Below are 17,438 nucleotides of genomic sequence, written 5' to 3' on the forward strand. Positions count from 1 at the left end.
GACTTCAGAGGAACGTTGTCTATAGGGTCGCGATGGGTCGGACACGACTTCGCAGCTAACAACAAAGCTTCATTATTAGAAAGGGACATAACTTGGGTTTCTACTATGATGTCTTACTACTCTTCCTGCCATTCCCATTATGAATGCAACTTATACTGCAACATTTTAGGAAAGTAGAGATGTAAATGTAATATTTTACTCATGATAGGAATTGACTATGCTATATGAGTATTGATGATAGTGATTATGTATCTAAGGCCTTCGGTATCTAAATATCATTATGTATCTAAGACCAAGAGGCTAGGAGTTTGGGGAGGTCAGATGTGCTGTACAGGCAGTCCACAACGTACAACCCCAATTAAGTCCAAAATTTCCATTGCTAAGCAAGACTGTTGTTAAGTGAGTTTTGTCCCAATTTACAATCTTTCTTGTCGCAATTGTTAAGTGAATCACTTCATTGTTAAGTTAGTAGCATGGTTTAAGTGAATCTGACTTCCCCATTGACTTTGCTTGTTAGGTCACAAAAGGTGATGTCATGACCCAGAACACTGCAACTGTCATCAATACGTACCAGTTGCCAAGCATATGAATTTTGATCACATGGGGATGATGCAATGCTCGTGTGAAAAATAAATCATAAATCAGTTTTTTTGTAAGTCAAAAGTCAGTGCCATTGTAACTTCAGATGGCCATTAAACAAATATAATGTTCTAAGTTGAGGACTACCTGTATTTTCTCTGGTCGTTGATAAAATATATACTAATTTATAAGTTATTTCTTCCTCAAAGGATTCACAAATCAGGAACAAATATGTACATGAAGGGAAAAAATGGATGTGTGACAATTACCAATCCCACAGGAACAGCCTTACCTCTCACCTACTTACCGTAACCAATATTTTTTTTAAAAAAAATTAAACATCCTAGCGATAACTAAAAATTGGTTAAATCATTCCAAGGCAATATGGTTTCTTTCTGATTATAAAAGAAGCATTGACTTTTAGGTTTCTAAGAATTCCCATCATAATGAAAGGACTGCATGGTACTAAAGGAAGACTAGAGGAAAATATAACTTTGCTACAGGCAGTTCAGTGTACAAATCCTTTTAATGCACAAAAACACAAACTTTTTTGTTTTGCTCAGCAACATCATCTATTTTCACAATAAAATGACAAACTCATTGTGTAAGTTTGAACTAAAAATTTAACATACGCAAATGTATATAACTGAAATAAGCTGTTGCACTTCAAGGATTTAATTACCAGTGGTGAAGTTTGATATATTGATAGAATAATTTAAGCAACACAGGGTTCATTTCACTTTCCTACCTCTTCCATTTTTTTAAAGGCCAACTGGACATCCTAAAAAGTCTTGGCAAGTTGAATAAATACATTTTAAAAGCCAAAAAAATTATTTATTGTACATATTGTAAATGAAAATTAAACCAGATTTGCAATTTCCACTCTAATAATGTGAAACCTTAGACTTATGATACATAAGTATCCTGCTATGATTCAGACAGATGTGCTGCTTGACTTCTTAACTGTTTTGTTCCTTTAAGAATATTGTAATTAATAGGAAGAACAATGGTGAGTAAATCTTATAGCCAACTCCCATCTTCAGAGTTATTAACTTCAAAACAAAATATGAAACTGAGACAAGTTTTGTACCCATTTATGCTGGCTAAATGCAGATAGAGGGGTTCTTCAGTTCTGTGATGTCAATTAGGTCTAAGTCACAACTAAAGATTCACTGATTTAAGTGATCTACTCTTAGTACAACTAATTTTATACAAGATTGTTAGCTCAAACCTCAGGTGTAAGAAATTGAAAACTGAAAGAATTGTAAAAGAGAAAAAAGCTTGTTTTAATTATTGCAAGTTTATATGATTTCCTCAGAGCTAATGGTCAACATAAGCTGAAATTGAAGTTCTCTATGCATGCAACATGTAGTATTTACCATTTTGTATTAAGGAACAAAACCTCAGGTTCTATCATTAAAACAGGAGACAAACTGTACAAGAGCATATCTTCTTTAGAAACAGTCTTTTCAACTGTGTGAAGGGCATCCAAATAAAGAATATTTGAAATGGCTGCATTATATTCTTTATTGTTCAATATCTTGCAAGCAGACTGAATACCTATCTGGCTCATAAGCAAAACCTGTTCCCAAATTCACCATGAAAACAATGATCATGCTAAAAGGCTTCCATATAAGAGTGTCAGAGTGGTATTTGTTTACAGTACTATTAGTTAAATGAAACAGTGTTTCCATGCAGTTATATTCAGTTCCATACAAAGGTTTTACTCTGGGATGAGAGCATTCAGTTGTTTTCTAATGTTAAACTAACCTTGAGATGAAAGAATGTGCATCAGGTGTTAAGTATCTGTTGAAGTTATGAAATAAATGAAGCTATACGGCATTGTTGATCTGAAGCAAACTGAAAACTTAAGCATCGATTGTGAGAAATAAAATTATCCTTTCCAGCATGTGACTGATTCACATAATAGGCACTATTGCAACTAATGACAAGATAAAAAATTGACCATTAATATGGACATCACAAAGATTTTGATTCCTCAAGTATCTAGTGCACAAAAGATAGCATCACCTTCATCGATTTCAAAAACATGTTCTACATTATTTCCCAATGTCCTTCTTGCAAGTCATCCAGAGAAGCCAGGGCTTCATTTGTGTCACTTGCAAAAGTCTCTCGAGAGGCATCATCGTGTTCATGAAGATTAACTCCTTTAATAGCTTGCTGCATCTTTTTGCTCAGCACTTGATATCTCCTCTTCTTTGCAGCCCATTTTTTCTCACTCTCCTTTTGATTTTCAATATAGAAGATTTCCTTTAAAGAGAATGTTAATTACCTCATGAAATGAGAAGGAATAATAGACAAAAGCAGCTTCCACAAAACACCAACTTTTAGAGATAATCATGGCTATTTAACAAAGAACCCTCAAGTTTTTAAAAAGCCATTATTTTTTCAAATATTGGTGCAGAATTATTTGAAAATGTATTATCTACAGAGTTAAAAGAAAGCCTTGTTGTAAAATAATAATTTTATAATAAAATAGATGTCTCTCTGTTTATAATATTGAGAAAGAAAGTATCTAAAAATTGAGAGTTATACCTTGGATCTATTGAAAGGAAGGGGGCAAAAAAAAAATCAGGAGAATGAACCAGTTTATTGTAGATAGGAAATACCGTATTTTTCGGACCATAAGACGCACTTTCCCCCCCCAAAAGTGAGGGGGAAAACGAGGGTGCGTCTTATGGTCCGAAGGTGATCCGTATGGCCAGCCCCAACCTCCGCAAGTGGAAAGCAAGGGAGATTGCCAGGAGCACAAATCGGCACGTGCTGAGAAACGCCGATCTCGCACTCCTGCAATCTCCCTCGCTTGGTTTCAGCTTCCCTTGCTACAAGAGAAAGCAGGCTGAAACCGAGCGAGAGAGACTGCCAGGAACGCGATCTCGCGCTGCTGCAATCTCCCTCGTTTCAGCCTGCTTTCTCTTGTAGCAAGGGAAACTGAAACCGCGCGAGATCGCGTTCCTGGCAATCTCCCTCGCTCTGTTTCAGCTTGCTTTCTGCAAGAGAAAGCCAGGTTGCAGGGCCGCCTCCGTGGGTACTGCTCTAACACAGAGAGGGAAGGACAAAGAAGGAGAGAAGGAAGGAAGGAAGGAAGGGACAATGGGAGAGGGAGGGAGAAAGAGAGAGAGAGAGAAAGATAGGGAGAGAGAGAAGGAAAAAGTAATAGGGAGGGAGAGAAAGAGGGAGAGAGAGGAGAAAGATAGGGAGGGGGAGAAAGAGGGAGAGAGAGAGAGAAGGAGAAAGAAAGGGAGAGAAATAGAGGGAGAGAGAAAGAGGGAGAGGGAAAGAGAGAGGGAGAGAAAGAAAGGGAGAGAAGGAGAAATAGAGGGAAAGAGAAAAATAGAGAGGGAGAGAAAGAGGAAGAGAGAAAGGAGAAAGAAAGAGGGAAATAGAGGGAGAGAAAGAGGGAGAAATAGAGGGAAAGAGAAAAATAGAGAAAGGAGAGGGAGAGAAAGGGAGAGAGAAAGAAAGAGGGAGGGGGAAGAGAGGGAGAAAAAGAGAAGGAGAGAGAAAAATTAAATTAGTAACATGATTGTTAAGTGAATCTGGTTTCCCCACTAACTTTGCTTGTCAGAAGGTTGCAAAAGGCGATCACATGACCCTGGAACAATGTGACCATCATAAATATGAATCAATTGCCAAGCATCCGAATGTAAATCACATGACCCTGGGGATGCTTCAATGGTCATAAGTGTGAAAAATCGTCATAAGTCGCTTTTTTCAGTGCCATCGTAACTTTGAACAGTCACTAAGTAAATTGTTGTAAGTCGAGGACTACCTGTACTTTATCATTTTTTCCCTTTTTTTGGGGGGGGTGTCAAGTTTTTGACACTTTGCTGGGCGACTGGTGGTACTCGGACATTGCCTTGTCCTAAAAGTGGTACAATGGATGAAAAGGTTGAAAAGCCCTGTTTTATTATACTGATACTATTTGGTTCAGAATATTTTTTTTCTTGTTTTCCTGCTCTAAAAACTGGGTGCATCTTATGGTCAGGTGCGTCTTATGGTCTGAAAAATACGGTATGCTACAAGGACAATTTGGCTCTGAAATACAATCAAAGAGATAGTGAGAGTCACAAGATCCTTTGTGACTCTCACAAGAATTAGCTTTGGGAAGTCGAAGGCTGTCTAGGTTGTTGGTAGGCCCATGTAATATTTCCAAAACACATCCTTGCAGAAATGAGGCTCCTCGCCTTTGCCTTTAGCTCAGAAGAGAGAGACACTAAGCAATAAAGTGGACCGGCCCACAGACTTGGCATTCTCTTCTTTCTACTTTTGGAATTCCATGCATTCTAAAGATTACATATGTTTTTCTTCATTACGCATTAAATATGTACTCTACAAAGCTTTACAGAGAGCAGAACGGCACACTGAAACTTTGAACGAAAAGAATAGGCATCCTACAGTTTGAGATACCAAGAAAAGTACTAGGCAGAGTTAGTAACATCAATTCCATACATCTTTCAAATAGAGTTGGACAGGATCCAAATATCAAACACAACAGTGGGGTGTTATTTAGCTGACTTACTACAACAGAGGCCTCATGCCTTCAATAAGACAATTATCATTTACTACTTTGTCAGCTTGGGTTATTCCATCATTATATTACTAGAACAGTATCTTTATTTATAGGCAGTTGTCTCCAGAGTGAAGAATTTAACGATTAGGGAATGCTGATGTTGAGTGTGCAACCTTTTTTTTGTCAGTTCATTTTTGCATACTTGCAGCTATATGAGAGAGCTGAACCTGAAATTTCTTAACAGTAACCTCTGCAACAGTAAGAGTTAAGAATGAAAGCCTGGGTTATCAGTATAGAAAACAGCTGACAGGAAGTCCTTGACTTACAAACACTTGTTTACTGACCATTCGAAGTTACAACAAACTGAAAAAAGTGACTTATGACCATTTTTCACACTCATGAGACCCTTGCAGCATCCCCATGCATGTGATCAAAATCTGGATGCTTGGCAGTTGCAAGAAAAAGTATGTGAACCCTTTGGGATTACGTGGAGTTTTGCATGAATTGGCCATAAAATGCGCTCTAAACGTCATGTAAGTCACAACAATAGAAAAACACAGTCTGCTTAAAATAATACTACACAAACATTAGCTGTTGTCATGTTTTAATTGAACATAAGATGGAAACATCCACAGTGCAGGGTGGAAAAAGTATGTGAACCCCTAGCCTAATGACTTCTCCAAGAGCTAACTGGAGCCAGGAGTGAGCCAACCTTGACTCCAACCGGTGTGATGATATTGGATGTGTTGCTGACAGCTGTCCTGCCCTTTAAAAACACACACCCATTTTGGGTTTACTGGTGTCAAGAAGCACTGTCTGATGTGAACCATGCCTCGCAGAAAAGAGCTCTCAGAAGACCTACGATCAAGAATTGTTGACTTGCATGAAGCTGGAAAGGGTTACAAAAGTATCTCCAAAACCCTTGATGTTCATGTGTCCACGGTAAGACAGACTGTCTACAAATGGAGAAAGTTTAGCACTGTTGCTACTCTCCCTAGGCGTGGTCGTCCTGTAAAAATGACTGCAAGAGCACAGTGCATAATGCTTAATGAGGTAAAGAAGAATCCTAGAGTGTCAGCTAAAGACCTACAGAAATCTCTGGCACATGCTAACATTTTTGTTGACACATCTACAATAAGGAAAACATTAAACAAGAATGGAGTACATGGGAGGACACCACAAAGGAAGCCATTGCTGTCCAAAAAAAAAATATTGCAGCACGTTTGAAGTTTGCAAAAGACCACCTGGATGTTCCACAGCACTACTGGCAAAATATACTGTGGACAGATGAAACCAAAATTGAGTTGTTTGGGAAAAACACACAACACTATGTGTGGAGAAAAAAAGGCACAGCACACCAACATTAAAACCTCATCCCCACTGTAAAACATGGCGGAGGGAGCATCATGGTTTGGGGCTGCTTTGCTGCCTCAGGGCCTGGACGGATTGTTGTCATTGATGGGAAAATGAATTCCAGAGTTTATCAGGACATTTTGCAGGAAAACGTATGACCATCTGTCCGCCAACTGAAGCTCCGCAGAGGATGGGTGATGCAACAGGACAATGACCCAAAGCGCACAAGTAATTGAACAAAACAATGGCTTCAACAGAACAGAATACGCCTTCTGGAGTGGCCCAGTCAGAGTCCTGACCTCAACCCGATTGAAATGCTGTAGCATGACCTTAAGAGAGCAATTCACACCAGACATCCAAAGAATATTGCTACACTGAAACAGTTTTGTGAAGAGGAGTAGTCCAAAATTACTCCAGATCGTTGTGCAGGTCTGATCTGCAACTACAGGAAACATTTGGTTGAGGTTATTGCTGCCAAAGGAGGGTCAACCAGTTATTAAGTCCAAAGGTTCACATACTTTTTCCACCCTGCACTGTGAATGTTTCCATCTTATGTTCAATTAAAACACGACAACAGCTGATGTCTGTGTAGTATTATTTTAAGCAGACTGTGTTTTTCTATTGTTGTGACTTACATGACGTTTAGAGCGCATTTTATGGCCAATTCATGCAAAACTCCACGTAATCCCAAAGGGTTCACATACTTTTTCTTGCAACTGCAAGGGTTGCAGAGTCCCGCAGTCATGTGATCACCTTTTGCCACCTTCTGACAAGCAAAGTCAATGAAAAAGCCAGATTCTCTTGACAACCGGATTACTAACAACTGCAATGATTCATGTAGCGACTGTGGCAAGAATGGCCATAAAATGAGGCAAAATTCAACAACAGTCTTGCTTAGCAACAGAAAGTTTGGGCTCAATTGTGGCAGTAAGTTGAGGATTATCTGTATTTCATGAAATGCATAAAGGAATGTGAGAAAGTAAAGCCAGAATATTGTATTAATAAAACTTTTTTTTAAGTTGTATAAAATTATGCTGCAAATTGGAATGTAGAAAGTAATGTTTACCTCGATTTGTTCACTGGTTATACAAGGTGTGTTTTTCAACAAGTTTATATAAACTCCACCTGGAGTTCTTCTTCTAGAACCATCCTGAATGATGAAAAAATAACCTTTTAAAAGCTGCAAGTGTAAAATATATCAAATGTTTTATACTTGGAATCTGAATATTTATCTGAGATATAATGAGAATAGAAAATGCAATTATTAATTACCTGTAAAATATTAACAGGGCTTTATATAATTATTGAAAGACTGACTGTATAAACTGAAACAAATATTGTTTGAAATGTCAAATGTTTCAAGAAATAAGGCAGCAAATCAGTTGAGATTAGGGTTTCGCCCTATTTTGTTTTTCCTGAAAGTTTCTGGCAAGATAGTGATGTGTTACAATGTTATTTCTCTAGCCTTCCAAAATTTGTGAAAACAGTACTTGAGTTTTTTTTCCTTACACACACACACACACACACACACACACACACAGAGCTAGTACAGGGGTGTCAAACTGCTGGCAATGGGAAAAAAAGTCGCAGTATGTTGCAACACGTCATGTGACATTGCGAATTTGAAACCCCTGAGCTAGTAGGCAAAAATACAAATTATATTGTTATTTGTTATTCCTAATGTTTTGGAGAGATTAAAAATTAAGTTTTGAAACCTCAAAGAGTGTCTTTCTGCTTTGGGTTCTTTTCCAACTGTGCAGACTTCCTTCAGACAGCCTCTGAACACTGATTTCTATAGAAGCGAATTAAACCTGGGACTGAGATTTTGAGTGAAAAATTATCCATATATCCCTTTATGAGGTCTGGCTGAAACCCCAACCCAAAAGCAAAATACACAGACAATAACTCTCCTTCCTGTAATTCCATCAGATGTTTCTATCTAAGATGTGACCAATTTTGAGATTCTGGTAATGTTAGACACAATAACTTGCCATCTCTTAGAGCAGGGGTCCCCAACCTATGGCTTGCGGCCCACTATCGGGCTCAGCTTCTTGGCCAGGAGGCCGCAGCAATGGCTGGCCGGTGTGTGCACGTACGCACGCGCACTCCGCCACTTGCGCTAGCGCTCATGAGCCCGTTTGTGCATGTAATAAGCTAATTCATTAACCATCATTAGCACCAAGGCTCATTTAAACACAATAAAAGAAATGCAGGTTAACTATACTGCTCAAAAAAATAAAGGGAACACTTAAACAACACAATGTACAGTATTTAATAGTAGGATGTCTTATCTTGTGTTCCCTTTATTTTTTTGAGCAGTATATAAATGTTTGACCCAAATGGCTGATTTGTAATCCTAACATGAGCCAATAATGCAATTTAATTCAAAGAGGATTGATATGAATATATTGTGCTTTTACAGCAGGTAGAATTGCCAAAACAAAGTATCTGATAGGAATAAAGCTAAACTGATAGGGACAGTGTTTGATAGCAACAAACATATTCATTGGATGGTAATGAGTAATGGAATCAGACTGGACAAAAGTGACATCAATAGTAACAATGACAGCAAGTAGGAAAAATATAGGGAATGAAATACCATTTGGTCTCATTTAGTATTAGTTAAGCTGCAATCCTAACAAACTACATGACAAATTATTTCTTACCATGATTAAAAGACCTCCATTTTGCTCCACCTCAGTAGTTTTCATCAGTAGTTCAATAGATTTCTTTTTCCCAATGATTTTCACTACCCGTGCAATTAGATCTTTCTTTGGTTCATGAAGCCTGAAAGAAAGATGGAAATTCTGTATTTGCCAAGTAATTTGAGTGACAATATTTTCAAAAACAAATCCATTATTATAAATTTTAGTGATGTTTGGCATATTTGATGTCAAACAGTTTTCCTTTTGCAGCCATAATTACAGTGATATGAATACTGTAGGTGTATATATGTTTATTGTCTATGAGAAAGAAATATCTGAAACAGATATTTAGCACTCTTGTGTAACTAAGCACCTGAATGGACTTTAAAGTTGTTTATCTAAAAAATAGCTTTTCTTTAAGATCAAAAAGTGCTTTAATAAAAATTATTCAAAACCAGAATATCTTTTTCTTTTGCTATTATCTTGAAACATCGCTTTTGTTGAAAATCTCTTAAATAAAATATCAAAATCTTACCGATAGACAATTTCATCTGCCACTTTTTCTTCAGGATCATCTTCTGTAATTTCATATCTCCCTTTATAATCCATTTCTTGTCTTTGACCGAATTTCTCCTTTATGGGCCTTTTCCGTTTCCAGAGACCTTGTCCACTCACCTCTTCTTCCTCCTCTTTTGATATAGTCTTTTTATCATCTTGCATATATTCTTCCAACTCTTTGTCTAGTGTCTTAACTGCTTCTGGTTCAGAGTTTTTCACCAACTGTTTTGCTAAAATGTAGTTGTAGGCCTCGGAGCCTCGACTTGTGTCCAGGTTGCCATCCATCCATAGAATCCCAAGTCTTCTTGACATATCATCTTGATTCTGTTTCTGCAGAACTTCACCCCATATATTGTTGACTTTTTTACGGATATCTTTGTGAGGGTTTGGAGAAAACTGGAAAGGCTCTGGTTTGAGGGGAGGAAGGTTTGAACATTTCTGTCGCTTTCGCTTCCATAGACCACTCTCTTCATCAGAATCTGAAAAACTTTCATCAGTCGAATCCATACTTTTCACTGTCCGATAAGGAACACTTGTTGTTGATTGTGAACTGCTGCTTGGAAAAGATATTGCCGGATTACCACTATCATTCTGAAATATAAATGTACGTATTTATATTAATAAAACACTTTCACTATTTTTAACTTTTTCATGTAGCATATGAGAGAAAAAATGCTAAAATTTTAATAGGGATTAATTATAAATCCATAGTTTGCAGAAATCTATATTGGGGAGAATATTCAAAGAGCCCCCAACACACAAAAACAATTAAGGGAGAACTTGGGCAGAGTGAACAGAACTTCAGGTACAACAGAAAATTTAACAGAGTACCTTGGACCTTGTTACAGGTAATCATGTGTATAAAAATATTCATTATATTATTACAATATTTTTTACAAAATTAAATGTTATTCATTATGTCAACCTTGCTGCTTAATGGGATTGGTAGTCCAATATATTTGAAGTGCACATGTTGAACTCAGAGAATTAATGAAATCAATTGATGAATGTTGAGAGGAAAAAGACACCTAAGTGCCTTTGATTTAATATGAAATCTATTAACAATGCATACAAATCACAACAATCATCTACTGATGGTACACTCAGATCACATACACACACTGTCTGTCTATATCTTCTATCTCTCTATCTATTCCCTTCTTCTCCGAAGAACTCGCTCTTCTGCAAAGCACAAGCTCTAGTAATGTTTGTTAGATAGTTACGATTTTGTTTTAAAAATTATAAAAAAATTGAGCTGTGTACTGAATTTGATTTCAGATTTCTTTACAAATGATAATTAGAACCCTTGGTGGTGCAATGGTTAAAATGCATTATTTCAGGCTGACACTGCCCACAACCTGGAGTTCGACCTTGATGGACTCAAGGTTGATTCAGCCTTCCATCCTTCTGAAGTCGGTAAAATGAGACCCAGAGTGTTGGGGGAAATATTCTGACACTATAAACCACTCAGAGAGTGCTGTAAAGTACTATGGGGCAATATATAACTGTAGGGCTACTGCTATTGCTAACTTTTTAAAAAAGATGCAATTGTCTTGACAATTATGAAGTTGTTTGTAATATTAAATATATCACTTTTTACTGTAAAGTTCATTCATGTTTATTCACCATATTAAAAATATATAGACACTTATATGTATATTAAAATTGGAGATTTCTTCTCCCCATATTTGGGTCGACAGGGTGCATCAAAAATACTCAAGACATACTTATATGTCTAAGTAATCATAAAGTGATAAATAATGAATGGTAGAATGGTATTCAATACTGTCATATGCAAGCTATCAAAACAGTGCATACATATGTCATCAGAAATATTTCACATAAAGATACTATATATTTACCAGTAAGAGTTTAGGCCAGTGTCTTCTAACCATGCTTTTATCACCCTTATAATAGTTTACTGGCTGATAATTATAGATTGTCTTCATTATTGTCCAATACATCTGGAGAACAGCAAATTAGGAAGAAAATGCTAGTTTATACAGCTAATTTTATACTAGCTTTTCCTTGTTACACTGCAGCAATAGAAGGCTGTTTTCAGAACATCTTGGTCATATTAAACATTTAAGTGCTTTGCAGTTAAAGGATATTTAATAGTGTAAGGTGTTCTAAGCACATTTTAATAATTCTTGAATCTGATTACAACTGAAGATGTCAACAGTTCACTCACAATTTATAGAAGTTGCTGATGCCTACTTTTTACTACACCAATTATCTTTTTATATTACTGCATTAAAAAGTAACTTCTAGCACAAACATAAGGAGATTCATACTAATCCAATAAAACATGTTCCTATTTACTTATAAGAAAGCTCCATTAAACAAAATAGGAGATACCTCTAAGTATTACACCATAAAAATCTGATGAAAAACCAAGCAATGTAAGATCAGCTAATGGCAATTCATGTGTGTCACAGCAATCATTCATGCACTCTTCATATGGATATAGACTGTATTGACATACAGGGCATACTGACCTTTCTATTTAAAACAGCTAGTATAACTAATATTTACATTGCTGTTAATAGTTCTTAATTAGTTCTTAACTCAAGCATGTTTTACTTAGGTTAGTTTTATCTTGAAGATATTTTATGAGGGGAAAAATAATGATTAGTGTTTTGCTGATGTATTGGACACAGGTTTCTTTGCCATCTTACAAAAATTTAAATTATATAATCTGCTATTGAAAACTGAAATTCTATGATGCAAATTCCTATCATCTGCATGAGGTTGCCTCATAGAATTTTTATTTTCAGTTTTCTGCATGAAAAGTTTAATGGGCCAGACAACTTGGATGGTCATAGGCAGCTGAGAATCATGGGAGTTGTAGATCCACCTTACAACTGAGACCATAATTTCCACTGCTAAGCAAGACAGTTGTTCAGTTAGTTGTGACCCATTTTCAACCTTTTTGCTGTGGTCGATAAGTGAATCAATAGTTGTCAAGTGAATCATATGGTCATTAAGCAAATCTGCTTTCCCCCATTGACTTTGCTTGCCAGAAGCTCCTAGGAAGGTTGCAAATGACTATACCAGGCCACCAAGCCACTGCAACCATTGTAAATACATGCTGGCTGGCAGGCACCCAAAGTTTGATCATGTGACTGAGGGATGCTGCAACAGTCGTAAGTGTGAGAACTGGTCATAAGTGACTTTTTCAGTGCTGTTGTATCTCTGAACTGTCATTCAAGAAATGGTTGTAAGTTGAAGACTACCTGTATATGGATGCAGATTTCTATGAGACCATGCAGTAATACGCCCAGTGAACCATGGCTTATGAAGGAAAGCTTTAGATCGTTGTATGGTCCCTTCAATGGGGAAGTTGCTTAAGAACTTCACAGAAATCTGAAACCTAAATCTTGATACATGGCAGTGACATCTGCAGAGAAGGTCAAAAAGACAAGATCACAGAAATGATAAAGTGGTATATCAGTACTTGTCCTTAACTGGTTCTGGGAGGCGCAATGAGTACTAAAAAGGATGAGTGCCAAACAAACCACATGACTTAACACGTGATCCTTTGTTTCAGCCGGGAAGGACTTCCTATTAGTTCCTTTCCCTATCTCGTTGACCTTCCCAGCATGGCTGACTTTGTTTCCACTCTCTGTGGCTGTCCCACTTCCTTTTGCAGCATATTTAAGTACCAGACAAATGATGACTATCGGGACATTTGCATGTCAAAATGTGTCAAGTGCCCTATTTGACAGGTTTTGAAGCAGTTGAGTATTGAGGTACCACTGTATTGGCATCACAATGCACGCCCCACCCTTTTTATAGATGCACCAACATAAGATATATAAACAAAAGAGGTGGCTTTGCATTGCAAATGCTGCTTTTGTCATCCTGTCTTTTTTTGATCCCATCTGCTGGTACTACAGAAGCATTGTTACTTCTCTTCTGAAGGCCAATTCATCTTTAGAAAATTGGACCGGTTTACATTCCTACCACCAAATATGAGGAAATACAATGCATTCAGAAAGTATTTGGACTCCTTTCACTTTTGTCTATTACGTTATGCTGCAGCCTGATTCTACAGTTCTTGAAATTCATTTTTTTCTCATTAATTTACATTCAGTACCCCATAGGTCAGGGGTAGGCAACCTCGGCTCTTTTATGACTCATGGACTTCAACTCCCAGAATTCCTGAGTCAGCTCTGCTGACTCAGGAATTCTGGGAGTTGAAGTCCATGAGTCATAAAAGAGCCGAGGTTGCCTACCCCTGCCATAGGTCAAAGTGAAAACAGAATTTTAGAAATATCTGTAAATTTATTTTAAAAAACCCTGAAACATCACATTAGCTTAAGTATTCAGACCTTTCAATCAATACTTTGTTGAAGCACCTTTGGCAGCAATTACAGCCTCAAATCTTTTTGGGTATGAGGGGATTTCCTGCCATTTTTCCTTGCAAATCCTCTCAAGCTGAGTCAGGTTGGATGGAGACTGTCGGTGCACAGCAATTTTTCAGGTCCCTCCAGAGATGTTCAATAGGGTTCAAGTTAGGGCTCTGGCTGGGCCACTCTAGGACATTCACAGAGTTATCCCTAAGCCACTTCTGTGTTATCTTGACTGTATGCTTAGGATCATTGTAAAAGTGAACGATCAAGAGAAATAGGAGGCACCAGAACTAAATTTCACATCTTGCAAAAGGTCTGAATACCAATGGGATATTTCAGTTTTTTCTTTTTAATAAATTTACAGACGTTTCTAAAATTCTGTTTTCACTTTGTCAATATGGAGCTGTAGAATCAGGCTGCAGCATAACAAAATTGTAAAAAGTGAAGGGAGTCTGAATACTTGCTGAATGTATTGTATAGGTATTCTGTTTCACCTATTCTTTTTTTCATAAAAAATTGAACATTTAAAGAGAAAGAAAGCAGAAATAAGATTAAGTACAAATTGTCAGAAAAATACTAGATATTTAAATATTTTAAAATGATGTATCTGAAGTCTGTGTATCAATCATACTAATCTGCACAATATGAAATAAATTTTAAAAATCATAGTCTTTTCTAGTTAGCAAGAAATATACTGTTATTTAACAAACTATTTTCTAAAATGTAGAAAATCTACTTTATGTTCAGAGAAACTCACATTTTGGATGTGACAGAAGCCCATAAACAGAACTATAATTGATTTCTGGGTTAAACTATACATCAGCTTTATTTTTCAAATATGTGGTTACTTAAACATTAAAACATATGCCCACAAAATAATTTATCATTCATCTACTGAAGGAATTGTACACTTTCCAGTGCAAAGTAGAATATCCTAGCAACTGTTGGCATGTACAAAGCCAGTTTAGTATACTTTGTTGAACAATGAAGTTAGCAATATTTAATAGAAAAATGGCATATTGGAAAAAAAATTCAACTTCTAGAATTTGCTTTATTCTCTTATGAATCATTTCATCAAACTTTTGCACTTCACTACATTGCCACCAATTATGGAAGAATGAACCAACCTGACCAAGAGCATTTAGAAGATGAATTATCTGAGTAATCAATAAGGAAGTTTTATAATATCAGTAAAACAACTTAAAGTAGAATATTTCTTCTAAAGTTAGTTTACTATTTAACAATTGTTAGAGGCTGTCTCAATCTGAACAATTCTGGTGCCATACATAAGCAACTGAAACAATGAATTAAATATGCTGCAGGTGTGCTAGAACTGTTGCAAGTAGCATGCCCTGAAATACTCTGAGCCAGCAGTATTTTAACCATTATATATGTAAAATCAAAAAAGAATTATTTTTGAATATTTCACTTTTACTTTATATAATCTCACTAATAACCCAGCTAAATAATGTCCTTGATCCTTAGAAAACTAATTAAGAAGTCCACAAGGTTAGAAAAATAAATGTTGCTGATTCTATGCAGCCCATATCTGACATAATGGGCACAGGCTGGATGTTTGTGGGGACACCTTAAGCCAGGGGTCTTCAAACTCGGCCCTTTTATGATTCATGGACTTCAACTCCCAGAATTCCTCAGCCAGCATGCCTGGCTGAGGAATTCTGGGAGTTGAAGTCCATGAGTCATAAAAGGGCCGAGTTTGAAGACCCCTGCCTTAAGCGAATGAACTAACTGAATTATCATATACCACTGTGTATTATTTTCCCCACATTTAATAGGCTAAAATTAGCATTCCTTTAAAGAGGAAGATCAAATTTGAAGTTATTGTCTCTTCAAAAGCATGTTTGGGTATCTTAATGCAGACTGAGTCACTGCTGTTTAAAGTACTCCATTGCCCCAAACTGTCAGAAAAAAGGGCATAATCAGTAGATAGCTGGATCTGGAATAAAAATAAAGCCATAAAATACTAAAAAAAAAGTTTCGTTTCCATAATGAAACAGGTCTGAAGGCCTTGGAGCAAATTTGTCTTTTACCAAAAAATCAGAAACCCTGCTCTCACAGAAAGTTTTCAGAAGAATATCCAGATTGGCCAACAAAGATGCCAAGTGAAAGAGCTGGGATGAAAGCGAAAGAGCTCAGAACCCATACAGCAGAAATTAAGTTTTTTTCCCCCCTAATATGAATATTTAAAGACACAAACCACGGCACCTATCTATCTACAATGTGAAAATTTATAGCAACGTGGAGGAAAACTAGGGTGGGCAGAAACAGAAACAGAAACCCTTCTGCTTAAAGAAGAGAGAAATCACATCTCCCTCTTCAAAATAGATCCTGAAATAGGGTCTGCTGGCTGCAATCCCCAGAGAAAACACTATCACTGGTCCACGTATCCAGGAAATCATTCATACCATTTATTTATACATCAGAAATCTTATGACTCAGTTAGTGTTAGTATTTTCTGTACAAGTACACTGACGAGTCGCTTACAAGGCAGGACCTTCGGGAGAAGCCATTGCAATAAGAAATAGCAACAACTAGCTTGGCGGGTAGGAACCGGATCCTACTCAGGTTCAAGCGGGGGAAAAATGCCCAGTCACTCATTCCAGTGGGATAGTGCCAAAATAAGAGCAGGCAGACTCGGGTTACAAGCTTCCTTCCAAGAGGTTAACCTCCCCGTCTGCGCATTATAAAAAGCCCGAGAGTTTGCCAGACCTGTTGGGGACTCCTGGAAGAAGCCGAGACCGGCATTTCGTTGTCCGATTCGAAAATTTCTCCATCTTCGGCATCCTGCTCCATTCTTGAAGCTTCTGACGCCATCTTTCCTCTCTCAATCAGACCGGGAGCCGCGAAGGGAGAAACGAAAGTCCTTAAGTCTAGAAAAAAACTACAGAGACCACAATGCCTTGCTCTAAGGGGAAAAAAAGGCGGGACAACTAGCGTTTCTTCCCTTCCTTCTTGAATTTTCGTGAATTCGTAGTCTTTTAATTCCTTTCCGCCCGTGAATTTACATCCGTCTTCTCCTCTGTTGAGAGATTTCCCACGTTGGTTTTTTTCAGAGCTGTTATTTTATGCTCCAGACAGGTGTGCAAATGCGTTTGACTTCTGCAGCCATTGGATAAGCTTCAGTTGTTCGCGCCTTTGTCTTTAAGATGCGCGAGAGAAGCAGAAAAGCCCCGAGGCGCAGAGAGGATGCGCCTAGTCCAGGGGTAGGCAACCTCGGCTCTTTTATGACTCGTGGACTTCAACTCCCAGAATTCCTGAGCCAGCTTGGCTGGCTCAGGAATTCTGGGAGTTGAAGTCCACGAGTCATAAAAGAGCCGAGGTTGCCTACCCCTGGCCTAGTCGCTAGGAGGAGTCGACGCTGGATGGAGGCGGGCCTTGTTTGGTCCGCCAGGC

The 17,438-nt window shown here is 37.6% G+C and overlaps 1 protein-coding gene across 2 annotated transcripts; it reads right to left on the reverse strand.

Annotated features, from left to right (window-relative positions):
* Positions 1-897: 897 nt before the first annotated feature.
* PHAX (phosphorylated adaptor for RNA export) lies at positions 898-17,177 on the reverse strand. 2 transcript variants are annotated; one of them, XM_083354532.1, is made up of 7 exons: positions 16,755-17,177; positions 11,532-11,633; positions 9,647-10,260; positions 9,133-9,253; positions 7,533-7,616; positions 2,611-2,850; positions 898-2,521 (listed from the first exon to the last, which is right to left on the reverse strand). In XM_083354532.1, the coding sequence occupies exons 1-6, from the start codon at positions 16,857-16,859 to the stop codon at positions 2,635-2,637; spliced, it is 1,242 nt and encodes a 413-aa protein (XP_083210658.1). In that variant the 5' UTR covers positions 16,860-17,177; the 3' UTR covers positions 898-2,521; positions 2,611-2,634. The 2 variants fall into 2 exon arrangements, with proteins under 2 accessions (XP_083210658.1, XP_083210659.1); XM_083354533.1 differs by lacking the exon at positions 11,532-11,633 and having other exon boundaries at positions 898-2,850.
* Between the last annotated feature and the right edge of the window lie 261 nt (positions 17,178-17,438).

This window comes from Vipera ursinii (assembly GCF_947247035.1).
Source record: "Vipera ursinii genome assembly, chromosome: 2".
Taxonomy (NCBI): Eukaryota; Metazoa; Chordata; class Lepidosauria; order Squamata; family Viperidae; genus Vipera; species Vipera ursinii.